This window comes from Mytilus californianus, unplaced genomic scaffold (genome assembly GCF_021869535.1).
Source record: "Mytilus californianus isolate M0D057914Y unplaced genomic scaffold, xbMytCali1.0.p SCAF_9, whole genome shotgun sequence".
NCBI classification, from domain to species: Eukaryota; Metazoa; Mollusca; class Bivalvia; order Mytilida; family Mytilidae; genus Mytilus; species Mytilus californianus.
In genome coordinates, this window is record NW_026262745.1 from 73,754,616 (window position 1) to 73,773,887 (window position 19,272).

At 32.8% G+C, this 19,272-nt stretch overlaps 1 protein-coding gene across 2 annotated transcripts in view; it reads left to right on the forward strand.

Moving 5' to 3' along the window:
• LOC127716450 (uncharacterized) overlaps positions 1-19,272 on the forward strand; it is a 48,256-nt gene that overhangs the window by 17,982 nt on the left and 11,002 nt on the right. For both annotated transcript variants that reach the window (XM_052222653.1, XM_052222654.1), the window contains exons 9-16: positions 553-782; positions 2,167-2,246; positions 4,482-4,603; positions 7,096-7,232; positions 8,469-8,642; positions 9,143-9,332; positions 11,875-11,994; positions 15,007-18,357. In XM_052222653.1, the coding sequence (XP_052078613.1) occupies positions 553-782; positions 2,167-2,246; positions 4,482-4,603; positions 7,096-7,232; positions 8,469-8,642; positions 9,143-9,332; positions 11,875-11,994; positions 15,007-18,357 (4,404 nt within the window). The remainder of the gene's footprint in view (positions 1-552; positions 783-2,166; positions 2,247-4,481; positions 4,604-7,095; positions 7,233-8,468; positions 8,643-9,142; positions 9,333-11,874; positions 11,995-15,006; positions 18,358-19,272) is intronic.

Sequence of the window (19,272 nt, forward strand, 5' to 3'; positions counted from 1 at the left end):
TTGCAAGAGATTTGGTGGTGGAATCTCTAATGATTTTTAGACGACATACAAACATACTTATTCCTCCTTTTCGAATGATCAGCAAAAAGTTGTGTTCTTTCTATGTGACGTCATCAGGCATTGTCGCCTTTTTTCATGGCATCACAATAGGAAATTCAGAGGAAAGGAAGAAAATTTGATGTTGTTAATCGAATTTTGACCAATGAAGAATTGAGATCAAACAAACTACACGTTGATTAAATAAAAATAATCAACAGGTCAGGAAAAGGATAAATTGGGTAAGAATTAGAGAAATGTAGATATACAATGTTTTTTTTTTAAAGATCTGGTGTTGTAACCAAAATTACTCTTATTGAAATCATATTAAATTCCAGAAATTTTTATCTGCATCAACCTGCATCAAGTTGTTTCAATTAGTAATATTAATTTCAAAGCCTAAAAATATTTAATGGCTGTAGGTCAAATTGTAATTAAACTGAACAATATCTAGAAAAAATATTAAATTTGTATGAGTTTAAGTTAAATTTTCATCATGGAGTTTTTATTTTTCAGATTGAAGAATTACAAAACAAGGCATTGTCTGGTGAAATGGTTACCATGGATTTAGTGAAAGGACTCCAACAAAGACTGGAAGAGATTGAACAACAGATAAAGGATACAAAACCCCCAAAAATAAAACAGAAACACAGAAACATGGAGCCCAAATATCCAGTGTCCATGTCAGTTAGAGGGAAGGAATTTATCAGTGAGATAGAAAAAGAGAAGGATAGTAGACCAATTAGGTAATGAATTTGTCTTCTTGTAGTTTGAATATCCCTCTGGGATCTTTTTCCTTCTCTTTTGTAAACTTTTTGAATGGATCTGAATTAGATATTTATACTGAGTTTTGTTTTTACATTAAGCAATGTTCTAATAGACCCTTTCAGCATATTCTTTTGCAAATGAATTTTAGAAATGTGAAAATTGGCATGTTATTGGTAATTTGATGAAAATAAAAAAATTGAAAGTTTAGAAATAAAAGTTTGTAGGTAGAAGAACAAAAAATGTCTTATTTCACAAATTTTTTATAAGGAATTTGCACATGTTTGTCTTGATGATTAAAAATAACATTAAACGATTTATTGATTGGTTGAGAATTTTTATATAGAGATGCAAAGATAAAATATAAAATTGGTATAAAATATTCTCAAAATTATACCTTAATCCTCATTCCTTCAATGTCAGTCGATAGATTTTTTATTAAAACGCAATATCTTGATACCAAGAAATTTCTGTTTTATTAATGTTAAATAATTGTATTGTCACTGACTTTGCTTCTTGGGTAAATTTTAATACATCATTCAAACCAGAATTTTCAGAACAAAATCCCAAATTTGTTGATATTACTGTTACATTGTAGTCCTATAAAATAAAACAAAGAAACTTGACAACTCTCATTTATAAAAAGGTTGATACATTTTAAATGAAATTGAAGTTTCTTTTACATCAATAAAACAGAAATTTGTCAATCAAACATTTTTTAAGGAAATCTGTGTTAATGAATAGTTTCGGAGATTGAATGATTATTAAAGAACAACTCTACTCTAAGAATTATTTACATGCATTCTATATGTATTTTCCGAATATCCATTCTATATTTTTTTAAGAATAAAAGAGAATAAGCTTTATTTTTTTCCAAAATTTATTATAACTTAACCTTTTAAAGATATTTGAAAACCTCATCTGAAGTATCAGGTAGTATGTGTTTAAATAATAGCCTTTTCGGGGCCTTACTGAGTACTGAGTAAAGTTTTATGACCGAGGGAGAAGGTCTTTGGTCAATAGTTGCTAATTTGTCAATCATATCTTATTTTTATGGAGAAAAAAAAATAGTTTTCTTGTTTGAATTGTTTTACATTTCGGGGCCTTTTATAGCTGACTCTGCGGTATGGGTTTTGTTCATTGTTGAAGGCTGTTACGGTGACCTATTGTTGTTAATTTCTGTGTCATTTGGTCTCTTGTGGAGAGTTGTCTCATTGGCAATCATACCACATCTTCTTATTTTTATATTGATCCTTTTTTGAAATAGTATTCATTGAGTTTCAAAATATTTTGTTTGATGTACCTTCTCTAAGCATTAAAGAGTTCTTATTTCATAGAAAATCAGCAATTTTAATCAACTTTCAGGTCACCAGAAGTTTTAAAGGTCAACGATCCTTTAAAGTCTATAGAAATTAACAGTGATGACATCATGTTTGATGCAACAGGTAAGAAATTATCTCCTTTTAAAAAAAATTATTGAGAAACACAAGTTCCTAAATATTCAAGTGTTAAAACAAGAATTTCAAAACTGTATTAAATAGCTTACTGCAACTACTGAACGAGTGAAGATTAAACCTTATCTAAACTATATCTCATGGTTGTCTTAATGTTTGTATTGTTTCTGTATTTTATAATGTGATTTTTATTGTCTAATTACACCTTCTATAAGAAAGCCAGATTTTGATTGGTTGATAGCCAGTGTATTTTTTGCATATTCTAATATTTTTTCTCATTTCAAACGAATTTGCCTGTTTTTTTACCACTGACGGTGAATTTGCCTCAAATACCATGGTATTTGCCAATTTGAATATTCCTTTTTTACCCTCTCGAGCATTTTCCCGCTAAAATTTTTCGGATATGAAGTTACATAAAAAAGCGAGCTAAAGGGTATTAGTACATGTATAATCCTGCAGTTCTATGATAATATCCTCTTATCCTCAAAATTATGCATAAACATGTTAATGAATTAGTTTCAATCCAAATCTATGCGGTGTAATTAAACAGATATATCATGTTATGGAGGGGTATTTGCGAAAAATACCAGTCTTTGGACCGAATTTCCCTCGCCTAGCGTCTCTGGAAATTTTACAGTCCCTTGACTGGTATTTTTCGCAAATACCCCTCCATAACATGATATATCTGTTCAAAATTATGAAAGTATTTGCCATTTATTGTATGTAATTTGTTGATATCACCTCGCCGCTGTGTGGTTAAATAATTACTGTAGATTTATTTATTTTCTTCAGTACCAATTTAGTGGATTGGGGGAAAAATGATATTTTCATGGAAATTCCAAGTTGTGGTTTTAAAAAAAGTTTGTGTACAAGTCCATAGAAAATGAATACTTCGTTGAACATTTAAATTAGTGATGTCCATATAACCATGAAATCAATGAAAAGTGGTACCCTACAAGTACTAATGAATTCACAGTACACAGATATAGGGTCACGATATAGCAAAAACCTCTTCTCAAATTTGGGTAAAGGTTGCATTTCTGTAAATATTGACAATGCAATTTCCCATAGGAACTCCTTTTACGGCTAAAACTGTACCACTTTTACTATGAAGTTTTGAAAAAAATCATACCCTAGAATGGAAAGTTCATATGCACTACTATTTTTTTTAAAGGTCAAAATATAGGGCTGTGCGGCATATTTTCAACGTTTATATGCCCCGAACTTCTAAGAGTTTAAACTAACACTAAATTTTCTAACTACGCCTACCTTAACTGTAGGATTACCACAGATTTCAATATAAACAATATACATATGTATATTTACTGGTAACATTCCCAAGTTTTGTCTCTATGAGATGAAACATAGAGATCATAACTGGGAACCAGTATGTAAACAAGATTAATTATCTATGAATATTCTATATCTGCCCAAAAGAGGCGTGGTTGGAGAAACAGCTGTATTTACAAAGTGCAACCTATAGGGATGCCTTCTTGAAGTTGCAATAAGATGATATCATTTGCTACATGTTAAAGGCCTCACTTAGACTTTGAGATGAAGAACAGACATACAATTTTCATTCCTTTGTTTTGAGTTTTGTAAGTTGTATGTAGGGAATTTGTGTCATAAGTTTATAAACCAGACCTCCTTTATGATGAAAAAAAGAGCAGCTCTTTTAATATCAATAGAATAAAATTGAGAATGGAAATGGGGTACATGTCAAAGAGACAACAACCCGACCAAAGAGCAGACTACAGCCGAAGTCCACCAATGGGTCTTCAATGAAGCAAGAAAATCCCGCACCCTGAGGTGATCCTCAGCTGGCCCCTAAATAAAACCCTATTAAGCCATAGTTTTTTTCTTCACTGTTTTTTGTAATAAATTATATTTGAAAAAACACCATTGTACGAGTTGAATTATTGCAAAGTTCCCGCTAGGAAAGGTCCATCCTTGCAGTCATAAATTTTTCTAGTACAATTATCATACTCAGACTCAGATATCAACAATTCAAAATACTGGATTTAGTGTTTCGAGCACTAATTTTGTACTACGAGTACTGAGTTAAGTTGTATGACAGAGGGAGCTGATCTTTGGTCAATAGTTGCTCATTTGTCAATCATATTTTATTTTTACGGAGAAAACAGAATTATTTTAAAATTTCATCAAATATTGAAAGCATGCAAATAAGATGCATTAATAATATTGAATATTTTTAATTTTTTTTAGATTTAATTGGAGAAGGAACATTCTCCAGAGTATACCATGGTGTGTGTCTTGGAACAGAGGTAGCCATAAAGCAGCTAAAAATTCCTCTGACTACTCATGATAAAAACTATTTTGCTGCTGAGGTATGTTGAAATGTATTCTCTGATTTGTATATACAAAATGTACTGTGTTGTTTTCTGCAGTTCTACATTGACTTAAAATCTGAATTAAGGATGTTCGCTCCTCTTGTTTTTGAATTTTTGCCAGATATTCGGAATCCTCTGGTTTTATCCATGTAGTGCCATTAAAAATTTGCCCATTAACCCCTACTTTTCTTTCCATAATTTGATTAGATTTAGCTTAAAATGACTTCTTTGAAAATCTTATAAAATCCTTGTTATTTTTTCATCGTTTTTGAAAGAAAAAAGGTGCCAATGTTAAATGCATGAAAAATGTAGAGAGAATTATTTCCCGCCATATTTTCAATGGCTTATATCTCGAAAACAAGCACACGGACCCTTCATTTTTTCTGCATTTTTAGTTTCTTTGTTTACATTCTATCAATTCATGACAGTCTTTTAAAAAGCTTGTTATTTTGAAACAGAGTAGCGAACATCCTTAGATATAAAAAGCTGCTTCATTCTTTGTAATAGTCTATTTTCATATTACCGATTTTCGAGTCTGGAGTATATGATTTTTCTGCAAGTTACTCAAGTACCAGAATGTTCTACCACATAGCAGGTAACCTGTCAAAAAATTATATACTCTGGAGAAAAAAGTCAGTAATATGAAAATAGTCTAATGCAACTTTGATATTTGAAAGCATGAAGCTTAGTAAAGCATACATGTTGAAAAACTCAGTCATAAAACTTTACTCAGTACTCAGAGTACAAAATTTGTGCTCGAAACACCAAATCCTTGATTTTGATTGGTTGAAATCTGAGTCTGCATACGAAAATTGTGCTCGAAATTTTTATGACCGCAAGGCCAGGTGTCTTTTTTGAGCATATCTTATGGTCATGTTGCAAAAATACTTTTTTTGGCTTAAAAATAATTTCCCAAATATCATTAAATATACAACAGAAACATCGAAAACTTGAAATGTAAAGATTAAGCTATCAGAAAATTAAGTGTCGTTAAGTTTATTTGAATTTTTATAGAAAAATCCTTTTAAAAAAGTTTATTTGAATTTTTAAAGAAAAATCCTTTTAAAAACAAGGGCAGATAATTATACTGAATTTGATAGGACAATTTGTGTTTTTTTTTATTTTTCAAGAAAACAAGGCTTGTGACTCCCTATTTTTATTTGATATTTCAGAAGTATTCATGAAAAGCAATTCTCTCATTGAATTTTAACCAATTCTATTTTTTTAATGTTTCTTCGATGAGGAAAAATAAAGTTTCTCTGATATAATCCATACAAAATTCATGCTTTCAAATTTTTGAAGGTGTTTATCATTACAACAAAACCAGAGGATTTCGAAAGGTCTTTAACAAAATGTAGAACAGAGTGTTCAAAACACACAAAAATAAAACAGTAGACTCTTACAGATCAATTTATTGTCTTTAAAGATAGTCGGTATTAATTGAAGAAGTATGTCTTTCTAAAAATCACCAATGTCTTTCTAAAAATCTCCTGGCCACGTCCACTTGTATTTGTAGTATTTGTATTTTTATCCATCTGATGAGTTAAGCCTTTTTCAAAGTGATTTTTATAGTTTGTTCTTATGTTGTACTGTTACACCACTGTCCCAGGTTAGGGGGAGGGTTGGGATCACGCTAACATGTTTAACCCTGCCACATTCTGTATGTATGTGCCTGTCCCAAGTCAGGAGCCTGTAATTCAGTTGTTGTCGTTTGTTTATGTGTTACATATTTGTTATTCGTTCATTTTTTGTACATAAATTAGGACGTTAGTTTTCTCGTTTGAATGGTTTTACATTGTCATTTCGGGTCCTTTTATAGCTGACTGTGCGGTATGGGCTTTGCTCATTGTTGAAGGCCGTACAGTGACCTATAGTTGTTAATTTCTGTGTCATTTGGTCTCTTGTGGAGTGTTGTCTCATTGGCAATCATACCACATCTTCTTTTTTATAATTAGTTTAAAAAGTTGTGAATACAATGAACAAAGACTATCAAAATCTGTTATAAACACCAGTCTGTAAATCATGTAAATTGTGTAGAAATGATCACTGTTGGAGAAATAAAATTATAAATTACATTATTCTAAGGGCTGAGTGTCAAAGCCTTGAAAAGAAAGTTGAAGGCCGGATCTGTATTTTAATCAGATCAAAACAGGTACAAACTGGTTGTGCTGTTGATGTAGTCCTACTAAGAACTCTTTATGTCATTGTAGGTCAGTCTTCTGAAGGAATTACACTTACTCTTAGAATCACAACTAATTGATGTTTGTGCTGCAGGTTAGTCGCCACTGATGGCGCTGCTGTTGATTAATTATGGCATTCATGATAAAACTTTTTCATTGTTGTAGGTTAGTCTTCTGAAGGAGCTACATCATCCTCGTGTAGTACAGCTGATAGGTGTATGTACTACAGACAAGTTTCGGTTAGTCGCCCCTGATGGCGCTCTGTTGATTAATTATGGCATTCACTATAAAGCTTTTTCATCGTTGTAGGTTAGTCTTCTGAAGGAGCTACATCATCCTCGTGTAGTACAGCTGATAGGTGTATGTACTACAGACAAGTTTCCACTAATGGTACTGGAGTTTATGGCACGAGGCAGTCTTTACTACTATTTACATGATCCAAAATGGTGAGACCTTAGATATTTTTGAGGAAATACTGCATATAGCTGGTAGAAAGTTGCTTATTCAAATGACACAATATATTGCCTATAAATATTTTAGAATTTTCTGGTAAAAAAAGTATCTTGAACTTGTGAAAGAAGAAATGCCTAAGACTGAAAAAAGGAGTATTTATGATGTTTTTTTTTCAAATTTAGAAAGGCAGATAATTGTCAAACTGAAATTATAAATTATTGGGAAAGAAAGGATATTGTGTATCAATTCATGACACAAAATCATTACACACACATAAAAAACTAAAATCAAAGGATCGACACTTTTATTTATGTTTATTCACAACTCACAGTGAGGCCTTCAACATGAAGCAAAAACTATCACATCACTGCCAGTTCAATACTGCCTATAGCACTGACCAAATATGCCACAATATTATAAAATATTGAAAATAGATATATGTAATATGAAATTCTGTTTTGAAATGAAACTAAATAATTTGATGACCAATAAAAATATTACAATGTGCATATACACTATCATTTGTTAAATTAGCAAGAGTTATGTTTCCTTTGCTTGTTTCAAACATTTTGACCAAAATTGACTTTAGAAATATTTAGTTTATTTTGGAGCAAATGTTTGGTAGCTCTACCAGTATGTGAGAAAAATAACCAAAGGATCAATGTTTGATCTTACAGTTTATACGTATTCTATTATACTATGGGTAAAATACATAGTCTGAAAAAATTGTGTTATCAACAAGGAAATTGATATACTAGGCCATGCCAATAATTATAACATTTAAATAAACATGTCCCTTTTTCTTTTCATCTCACCTGATACATTGCATATGGGTAATATGAAATATATGATTTTAGTGTAATTCCTGTATCATTATTACTGTAAATTCAGAAATTATTGCGATAATTTTATTAATACGAATAATGCGATTGGGTGAGTATCGCAATAATAAGAACTAGCATTCTGAATTTCGATACATATATTTGTATGCAGATTTTCTTGAAATCGCAATAATTTATCTTGGCATTATGTCTATTCTTCAAAAGTCACAAAAATAAATGCATGCAATAATTTCTGAATTTACAGTATTTGAGATAGTTGAAATTGACATATTTGAACAAGTAAGGGATATTCCATTAATATGGATGTTGGAGGGTAGGAAGGGACTTCCAAATTGCCTACAACCAGCATACTTTCTTTTAGTAATTACACAAAACATCTATTTTCAGTGAGTCGATGGACCATGCTGAATATTATGGAGTTGCGCATGATATTGCTCTAGGTATGAATTACCTACATCAACACAAACCACAAGTCCTACATCTTGACCTCAAGTCTATGAATGTCCTTCTGGATAGTAGTGGCAGAGCTAAGATAGCTGACTTTGGATTTTCTAAGTTTAGGTAAAACTGTAACCTTGATAGCATTATCATTTGTTGGGGTACCAGTTTTCTTTAATTTTGTATTTCCCTCCAAACATTAAATTTCCCCAAGAAATGCATATTTTCAATTGACTGCTATTATGTTAGTTTTATGAGAATAAATTGAAAATCTCATGAACTTAGATGTTTTCACACACCACAGCGATGGCCAAAAAGAAAACAGAAAGACAAAACAACAGTCCAAAAAACACTACACATAAAACACCACCAAAAACAGGGGATAAACACCTGTGTCTCAGAAAGGTCAGCAGTTCCTGTCCCACTAGTAACACCAATCCTGCATCCTGCCTTTCGATATTGACACTCCAGAGTTACAAAAAATTCATATTGTCCCCAAACATTTAGTCTATTCTTGAGTAGCAATAACTAACTAACTTGTTCACATCTTTGTCCTTTGATCTAAGTTATCTCTTAGCAATCATACCATATCTCCTAATTTTTACATCATTATTTATTTTTAGACATGATGCAGATTTAAAAGCATCAAAGTTATCAAAAAAGAAAAGCATGTGTAGCTCACCAACTTGGATGGCACCAGAATTGTTGGAGACAGGGGAGATAACCACTAAAGCTGATGTTTATAGTTTTGGCATTATCCTGTGGGAAATGTTAACAAGGAGCCATCCTTATGATGGTTGTTCTGTGTTCCAGGTAAGTCTCAATCTTGCAGATATGAGGGTCTGGATGGGGGGGGGGGGGGCCTTTATTTCTGTATTCTTTTAGTTTTTGGGGAATTGTTTTTTATCTATATAAATAACACTTATTTTATGAAATTCTCATAAAATTTACTTTACTATTAAATTGAGCTGAATGAATTTAATCTGTACATCTTTGATTTCTGTAATCAGTATTGTATCACCAAATTCTTTTATTTTCCACAATCATCCTGTACACTTTTGCACCCCAGTTTACTATATTTTATTTATTTTTGTTGAGCCTTCGACTTTTGTTGAAAAAACGAGACATAGCGATCTTACATTCTGTCGACGGCGTCGTCGTTGTTGTCGGCGGCGGCGGCGTCCACAAATATTCACTCTGTGGTTAAAGTTTTTGAAATTTTAATAACTTTCTTTAACTATCCTGGATTTCTACCAAACTTGGACAGAAGCTTGTTTATGATCATAAGATAATATCCAGAAGTAAATTTTGTAAAAAAAAAATCCATTTTTTCCGTATTTTACTTATAAATGGACTTAGTTTTTCTGCCAGGAAACATTACATTCACTCTGTGGTTAAAAGTTTTTGAAATTTTAATAACTTTCTTAAACTATCCTGGATTTCTACCAAACTTGGAAAGAAGCTTGTTTATGATCATAAGATAGTATCCAGAAGTAAATTTTGGAAAAAAAAAATTCCATTTTTTCCGTATTTTACTTATAAATGGACTTATTTTTTCTGCCAGTTAACATTACATTCACTCTGTGGTTAACGTTTTTAAAATTATAACAACTTTCTTAAACTATCCTGGATTTGTACCAAACTTGGACAGAAGCTTGTTTATGATTAAAAGCTAGTATCTAGAAGGAAATTTTGGAAAAAAAAAATTCCAATTTTTCCCGTTTTTACTTATAAATGGACTTAGTTTTTCTTCCAGTTAACATTACATACAGATTAAGTTTTTAAAACATTTATTAGATTCATAAACTATCCTGGATTTTTACCAAACTTGGACAGAAGCTACTTACAATCAAAAGATAGTATAGAGAGGAATATTTTTATTAGATTTTTTCCTCATTTTTGTTGAGCCTGCGATTAACAGCAAAAGTAGGCGAGACACTGGGTTCCGGGGAACCCTTACGAATTTTTTTGCTTATATTTCTTTATTCATTAAAGTTTTTGACCATTGTTCTCTATTCTATAAAGTCCATCCAGACCATCAGATATGCTTTTATGATATGCAGTGTGGATATTCATGTCAGATTAATGTTGTGTGTAATTTGTTAAAAAAATCAGAATATTTTTTTCCGAATATACAAGATGCTTTCACTTACATTAATGAATCCATTTAGACAGTCTGATTTGTGAATTTCTGGAATCATTTTTCAAAAATTAGCATACATGTATTTCTTTATGTCTTTTATGGCTGATTCAAAGGAGATGTGAGGGTAAACATCAAAGCGACTGTAACACACCAACATAAAATGAAAAAGAAAATTATAATGAATATTAAAAAAAACAAAAAACACAGTCAATTATAAAAAAAAGAATGTTTATGCTGTGTCTTATTCAGTAGCTTTTTATGCCCTCGCCATAGCGGTGGGGGCATTAAGTTTTACTCTTGTCTGTCTGTCTGTCCGTCTGTCTGTCCGTCCGTCTGTCTGTACGTCCCATACAACCGTACGTCCCAAAATTGGTTTCCTTCTTTAACTTTAGTTTGCCTCAACCAAATGTTATGAAACTTATACACAATGCTTATTACCACAAAACACAGATTAATTTTGAATTTTGGTGGCGTCACTTTTACCGTTCTAGAGTTATGCCCCTTTACAAATGGAAAAATTGCTGAATTTTTTGTTTCTGTTCTCTAACTTTAGTTTGCCTCAACCAAATGTTATGAAACTTATACACAATGCTTATTACCACAAGACACAGATCAAGTTTGAAATTTGGTGGAGTCACTTTTACTGTTCTAGAGTTATGCCCCTTTACAAATGGAAAAATTGCTGAACTATTCGTTTCTGTTCTCTAACTTCAGTTTGTCTCAACCAAATGTTATGAAACTTATGCACAATGCTTATTACCACAAAACACAAATCAAGTTCGAATTTTGGTGGCGTCACTTTTACCATTCTAGAGTTATGTCTCTTTGCAAATGGAAACATTGCTGAATTTTTTGTTTCCGTTCTCTAACTTAAGTTTGCCTCAACTAAGTGTTATGAAACGTATACACAATGTTAATACAACAAAAATCAGATAAAGTACAAATTTGGGTAGTGTCACTTTTACAGTTCTTGAGTTATGTCCCTTTATAACGTTATATGCAAGAGGGGGCATCATCTGTCCCATGGACACATTCCCCATATATTTATCTGTATTATCATTAAGAAGTTCTAACATTGAAAGTTTTATTAATAAAAAATAGCATAATAATATTAGTAAATCATTTCTTTTAATCTAAACACAGAAAAGTGATTATCTCCCATGAACTATACGAATTAAAAATTGATGAAGATTATTTATTCTCATTTTTCAGATCTTGGAAAGAGTGAGGTTGAACAAGAGACCAGAAATTCCTACGAATAGTCCACCAGATTTGTCATCGTTGATAAAGAGATGTTGGGATCAAAATCCTGCAAAAAGACCTGCATTTAAAGTAAAACATATATTTTAGGAAATACTGATTTTTAAAAAAAGACATAAAAAAGAAAACATTAAGACATTCAAATTATTCAGAAAGAAATATTTCATGCATTTTCAGGAAGGTAATATGTCAGCAATATATACATTTATATGTCAATTTGTAATTCTTAAAAGGATGATAAACTCATGTCTGCCATTAAGGGCTATTCCATTAAAATGTATGTGGTAGGGTATGAAGGGAAGTTTCATTATTGAATGTGGGTCATGGGTCTTTTTTAAGTATGCGTCTGTTACCATTATGCAAAATTATCTAAAAAATGGTTTGTGGTTGTAGGGATATTTGGAAAGTCCCTTCCTACCCTCCAACATACATTTTAATGGAATAGCCCTAAACAGCTGTTGCTGCATTATAATTATACCTGCTCTGAAGTATCTGTAAACAAGTGTACCTCTGTCCATCTGTTTGTCCAAAGAAAATTTATTCTCTCCAGGCACTTTGGCTTCCTCCACCAATAAAAACGGATCACTGTGATGTAGCCAAACGTGCTGAAAGTGGTGTTAAACACCAACAATCAATCCAATCATGAAATTTAATGGACGTTATTCTCAGAAACTACAAAGTAAAGCTATCAGACATTTTAGAGTTCTGCTTCATTCATAACATATTTCATGAAATATTCTCTTTAATGGCTAAAATATTTCAGTTGTCAGGAATGCCATAAACATGTTAAAAAAGCCTGCTATTTTTATCCTATGAAGACGAGAGCTTTTTAATACTAAAAATAGCAGATTTTAAAGAAGAATCTTCATTCCTTTTACAATTCATGTCAGTCTAGCTGAATAAGTACTGTGGATTCATTTATTTTTCATTGGTACCAATTTTTGTGGATTGTGGAAAAATTGTATATTTGTGGATATTTAAGTCTCCCAAACGAAGTTTGGGAAGACTTATTGTTTTTGCTCAGTTCTTATTATTATTATTATTCTTCTTCTTCCTCTTCCTCTTCCGCCGCTTTTAAATTTGAACTTCTCCAAAACCGCTTGTCAGATTAACTTAGGGTTCCACAATATGTTAGACTAACATGTCTAGTGGTGCAATCAGGGTTTTGTTTGTGCAATGGGGTTTATAAAGGGGTACTTCGAGGGGCAAGAAGAAAGGAGGGTTTTACTATAGAACCCTATGGGATTTTATTTTTTTTAATTTTCAAATGATTATGAATTGAAAACCATATGTGATAGACATAATCTTTTTAATTGAAAATGTTCTAAATGATAAAGCACAATAAATGAATTACAGGGTTAGTCCCCAGGGGTCACCCCCACCCCCTGCCATTTAAGAAAGTTCTAATATCGTGTAAGTGGTCAAGATCCCTACCCCTAAACCATATATATTCTGGTTTGTCATGCTAAGATGGTTTGAATGATATACAGGGTTAGTCCCCAGGTGTCATCCCGACCCCCTGCCATTTGAGAAAGTTCTAATATCTTGTAAATGGTTGAGATCCCCACCCCTAAACCATATATATTCTGGTTTGTCATGATAAAGCACATCAAATGAAATACAGGGTTTGTCCCCAGGAGTCACCCCCACCCCCTGCCATTTAAGATAGTTCTAATATCTTGTAAGTGGTCAAGATCCCCACCCCTAAACCATAAATATTCTGGTTTATCATGTGAAGATGTTTTGAATGATATACAGGGTTAGTCCCCAGGGGTCATCCTGACCCCCTGCCATTTGAGAAAGTTCTAATATCTTGTAAATGGTTGAGATCCCCACCCCTAAACCATATATATTCCTGTTCGTCATGTCTCAAACATTTGAATGACATATAGGGTCTGTCCCCAGGGGTTCCCCCACCCCCAATGTTTTAATATCTTATAAATGGTCGAGATCCCCACCCCTAAATCATATATATTCCTGTTCGTCATGTCTCAAACATTTGAATGACATATAGGGTCCGTCCCCAGGGGTTCCCCCACCCCCAATGTTCTAATATCTTGTAAATGGTCAAGATCCCCACCCCTTAACCATATATATTCCTGTTTGTCATGTCTCAAACATTTGAATGATGTATAGGGCCAGTCCCCAGGGGTTCCCCCCACCCCCAATGTTCTAATATCTTGTAAATCCACCCCCAATGTTCTAATATCTTGTAAATGGTCGCGATCCCCACCCCTAAACCATATATATTCCTGTTCGTTAGGTCTCAAACATTTGAATGAAGTATAGGGTCAGTCCCCAGGGGTTCCCCCCCACCCCTAATGTTCTAGTATCTTGTAAATGGTCGAGATCCCCATCCCTAAACCATATATATTCTGGTTTGTCATGCCAAGATGATTTGAATGATATACAGGTTTAGTCCAAGACATCAATAATGCATATAACTTGACTGGACCAAACCAATTTTCACTGGACTTTGCCAATGTCAGGTGACCCTTGGAATTACAAATTATGGGAGCTTCGTTTGGGAGACTTTGTAACAGCATCCTGTTACAATCATTTCTTGTTGATTTTGTGGATTTACCAAAGTCTGCTTACAAGCCTTGAACAAAATGATACTGTAAATTCAGAAATTATTGTGTGTAATTATTATTGTAATTTTTGCAGGATTAATAATTGTAATTTCAGGAAAATCTGCATACAATATTATATTGCTTATGTATCAGATATCAGGATGTGAGTTCTTATTATTGCATTCATTTCCCATTCGCATTATTCACATTAATAAAAAACTCACAATAATTTCTGAATTAACAATACTTTATTAAACACTTTTATCCATGAAAATTGGATTGATTGATGGTTGGTTGCTTAATGTCATAGTGGCAACACAAAAATTGGTACCCTCTGAGTAATAATGAATCTACAATTCTTGATTTGTGCATTCTTTAAATTGAACATGGTAAGAGATTTGATAGGAATGAAATTTAGGCAACCATTTTGTGTTCATTTTGAAATGAGTTTCGGAATCCATAGAAATAGTCCTGTCAATCTTAAACTTATTTGAAAATTTTAATTTTGTAGGACATCATTTTGCAACTTGACAAGTTAGCATTTCCTCCAGACTGGAGAGCTCTTTTCAAAGAAGCAGGTGTACCAAATGAAGCATTAGAAGATGTGCAGTCAGCCAGAACCATTATCAGCCTAGTCAACAACACTGTAGATCTTGAAAATGTTAAGACCATGATGGAAGATATAAGACATTCAAATGATGCCATAATGGCATCACATGACTTGACAAGAGAATCAGATGTTTACATTAACCAATCAAATGATCAGAATAGGTATCCTAGCAACTCAGCCAGGGAATCATATAACTTTTCAGTTCAGTCTAGGGAACCTCAAAAAAGTCTGACAGCCACAAGGAGGTCACACGACATGATGTCATCGTCAAGTAGACATTCTTATGATAAAGCAAGAAATTCTGGAGAATCTATTCTCACAAGAAAATCATTTGATTCACCATTTTCTTCAACGAGGAATAAAAAGTTTGACGATGAGAAAAATGTTGGCGATTCTATTGAGGAAGAAATTGGAGAAATTGACGATGTTAGAGATAGTTTTGATTTTAAATTTAATACAAATTTTATGGAAGATTCTCAACATGAACAAAATCAAGATGAGAAATTTTTCCAGAAAAGTCAGACATCTTTAAGAGATTTCAAAACTTCTGCACATGGGGAAGACACAACCTCTGAATACTTAAATTATCTTAAAAGGTCATGTGAAATTTTATCACCAACGATTAGAAGTCCGATGACTAGTAAATATTCAGATAATATGAAGGATTTTCTTTACACTGATTTTGAAAAGTCTGACCAAACAGGTGCTGTAATTGAAACAATTGCTAGTATTCCAAGATCTAAATCCCCGCTGGATAATTTGAGGAAATCAGATCAAGGTTTGGATCATGAAGTTTTGAACTCAACAAGGTCATTATCTGACAAAAATCAATCAACTGGAAAGTCACATGATTCCACAGTAAGAAAGTCACATGACACACTCCTGCAGGAGATAAGAAAATCAAAATCCAGTCTAGAAAAAGAAACATCACAGAAGTTAATGACAAGGCCAGAAAATGAGGAAAAAGATCTGAAAAGTTCAATGGAAAATCCACAATCAGATTTATCTGATTCATCAATAAGAAAATCACATGATGCTGCTCTGAAAGAAATGCTTAATTCAAAAGCTTATTCTAAAACTGATACATCATCTAAGAGGTCACATGACCACTTAAAGAAAGAATCTACTCCAAGAAAGTCAAATGATGACTTAAATGAAAGTTCCCTCCTTAGGAAGTCACATGATAGTTTGATGGAAGATTCTCCACCAAGACAGTCACATGATAAATGGAAGAAAGATTCAACTCCAAGAACGTTGCATGAAAGTATGATGGAGGAAATGTCTCTCAGAAAGTCACATAATTACATAAAGAAAGATTCATCTCCGAGGAAGTCACATGACACTATCATTGATGAATCTCCTATCAGAAAGTCACATGATGCCTTAGAGAAAGATTTGACTCCAAGGAAATCACATGACAGTATCATTGATGAATCTCTTCTCAGAAAGTCACATGATGTCTTAAAGAAAGATTTCACACCAAGGAAGTCACATGAGAGTACCATTGATGAATCTCCTCTCAGAAAGTCACATGATTTCTTAAAAAAAGATTCCACCCCTAGGACGTCACATGACAGTATCATTTATGAATCTTTTATTAGAAAGTCAAATGATGACACAAAGAAAGATTCCACCCCAAGAAGGACCAATCATGCCAACGTGATGGATGAAATAAGAAAATCAGGCAAACTATTTAAAAGAGATGGGAAGAAAAATCCACTTTCAGCATTTGTTGATTCAAAGGATGCAAATTCTCAAAAACCTGCTAAGGTTAGAGCTAATGAAAATTCGGAAGATGAAAACTCCATTTCTAAGAATAGTGATGCCGAACAGGAGGTTTTAGCTGCATTGAAAACTGACCTAGATTCTGGAAAAATTAACACAGTGAACACTGAAGAAATTATTAAACAGGACAATGAGGTCAAATCCAAACTAAGTTCAAAAGATAGGTCAAATGCATCGAAAAAAGGTCCTCAACAAAATTTACTGACAGAAATGAAAAGTTTGCACTCAAAATTGCGAAGTGAAAAAACTGGACATGTCGAAGAAATAAAGCAACTTCATACGAAGCTAAGAAGTGGGAAAATAGTAAACGAAAAAGCGGAAAACAGTTCTGCCAATGGAAAAGAGATTAAGGATAATATTTTTGAGAAGGATGATACTAGTGATAAGGATTCCATTGAAAATATAGACATTAAGGATGACCTTGACAATCTCTCTGTTGATAGCCTTGACCTTAATGACAGTATAACAGAAGATATTGGTCACATGACTAATCCACAGAAGATTGATAGTGAGGCTAATTTTAGTGAAACTATGAAAAATGAGAGTGGATTTTCAAAAGTTGAAAGTGATCAAGATAATGAGAAATCTTGTTCAATGTCGAAGAGTAAAACTGTTAATGTTGACCAGAAGAAAGACATAAATAACAGTGCTAAACCATTGCCAGAAAATTCAAATACGGGTAAAAATAATAGTGTCAAAAACTTGCCAGATTTGAGAATGTCGTTGAATATGGAAATAGCCCAATTTTCTACCAGTAAATTAAAAGGAAAAGAAAAGGGGAAAACAGAACAACCAAAAGAAGATAATAAAGAAAAGGGGAAGAAAAATGCAAAAGAAATTGTGAAAACCAAACCAAAAAAGAAATCAAAATCTGTACCAGAAAAGAAAATGGCTGCAAATGAAAATCTTACTGATAGTAATGAGAAATGTTCAGAAAATCAAACAAATCCTAAAAACCGTAAAAGTATAGAGGCTTGGGTTGAAGAAAAAGCAAAACCAGCCGTGACAGATGCAAAGCAAAAGCAGCGTAAAATATCAACTTCTAGTTTGCCCTCCCATCCGCCTCCTATTTTGCTTCCTGACGATCCACCGCCTATTTTCATTTCTGATGATCCACCCATTCCACCAGCACCACCTATACCAACAATGGAGTTGACTCCTCCACCAGCTCCTCCCTTGCCAGAACAGGATACTCCAGTAGGGGAGACAACTAATTCTAAGATCAAAAAGAGACTGGAGATTCCTGAGGCAAAGCATTCCAGTCATGAGGCAACACCTTCAAATTCTACTAAAGCCAAAATACCAGCAAAGGGAGACGATTCTGATCCATTAATGGTGAAATCAGCGGAATTGAGAGATCAGAAGGAAGTGTTGCAATCAATATCGAAGCCACATCCCAACCAGCTCACGGATCTTTCACAAGTCAACAAACAGACTTACACATCTATAGCTGATATTCTGAAAAGGGTAAGTAATATTAAATGGTCATAGATATACACAGTGCTTTTTTGTGAAGTATCGTAAATAAATGCATATAGGAGGGTCTTGATCGGTTAAACAGAATAGACAATAACGAGCTTTAAAAAGCAAGAAAAGATAAAATGGGTCCAAACCTAAAAAAGAGAGAGAGTAATGGCCATGGGGTGCTGGAGTATTAGGAAGAGAGAATATGTGCAAAGCAATTAAGAATAGTGAAATAAGGCATAAAAAGATAAAGAAAATTATGTTTGTTAAAAAATAAAAAAAATATTGAATTTTAGGTCAGCAAATTAAAAAGATAATTATTTACTTTCGGAGTGCTGATATGAAATTTGTCAACGACAAATCTATATTACAGGTTCAGCACCAGCGGTTATTTTCACAAAAAGTCTTATGAAAAAAAAAACTTTTATCATGATCGTTTTAGTGCTACTTACAATTAATTTCGATTGAAACTTTTTTTGGCAGCAGAATTTGATAGTACTTTTCTGTTACAGAACTACATTGGAAAAGGGGACATAATTCATATTTGATATTCACTTAATTTGATAAAACCACTAGCTTCATATGGAAAGGGACATAATTCATATTATTTAATATTTCAATTGGCGATTCAAATAAGTGTGTATTTTTTTCACTCATGAACAGAGAATAAAGGATACAAGCACATTTGAATAGATATCATTCAAATAACTAAATGCCAAAAATTGCAAGATTCTCTTATGAAATTATTTAAATATTTTTTATTACTAAGGAGCTTTATACACTTGCTTATTTTTATCTATATGCAAAACTTGTCGAAAATTCATTTACAATTGAGACTCATGTCAATATTGTTAATCATCATTGTATAAATGCAAAAAGGACTAATTCACATGTCAAAACAAAAATAGAAAATAAAAT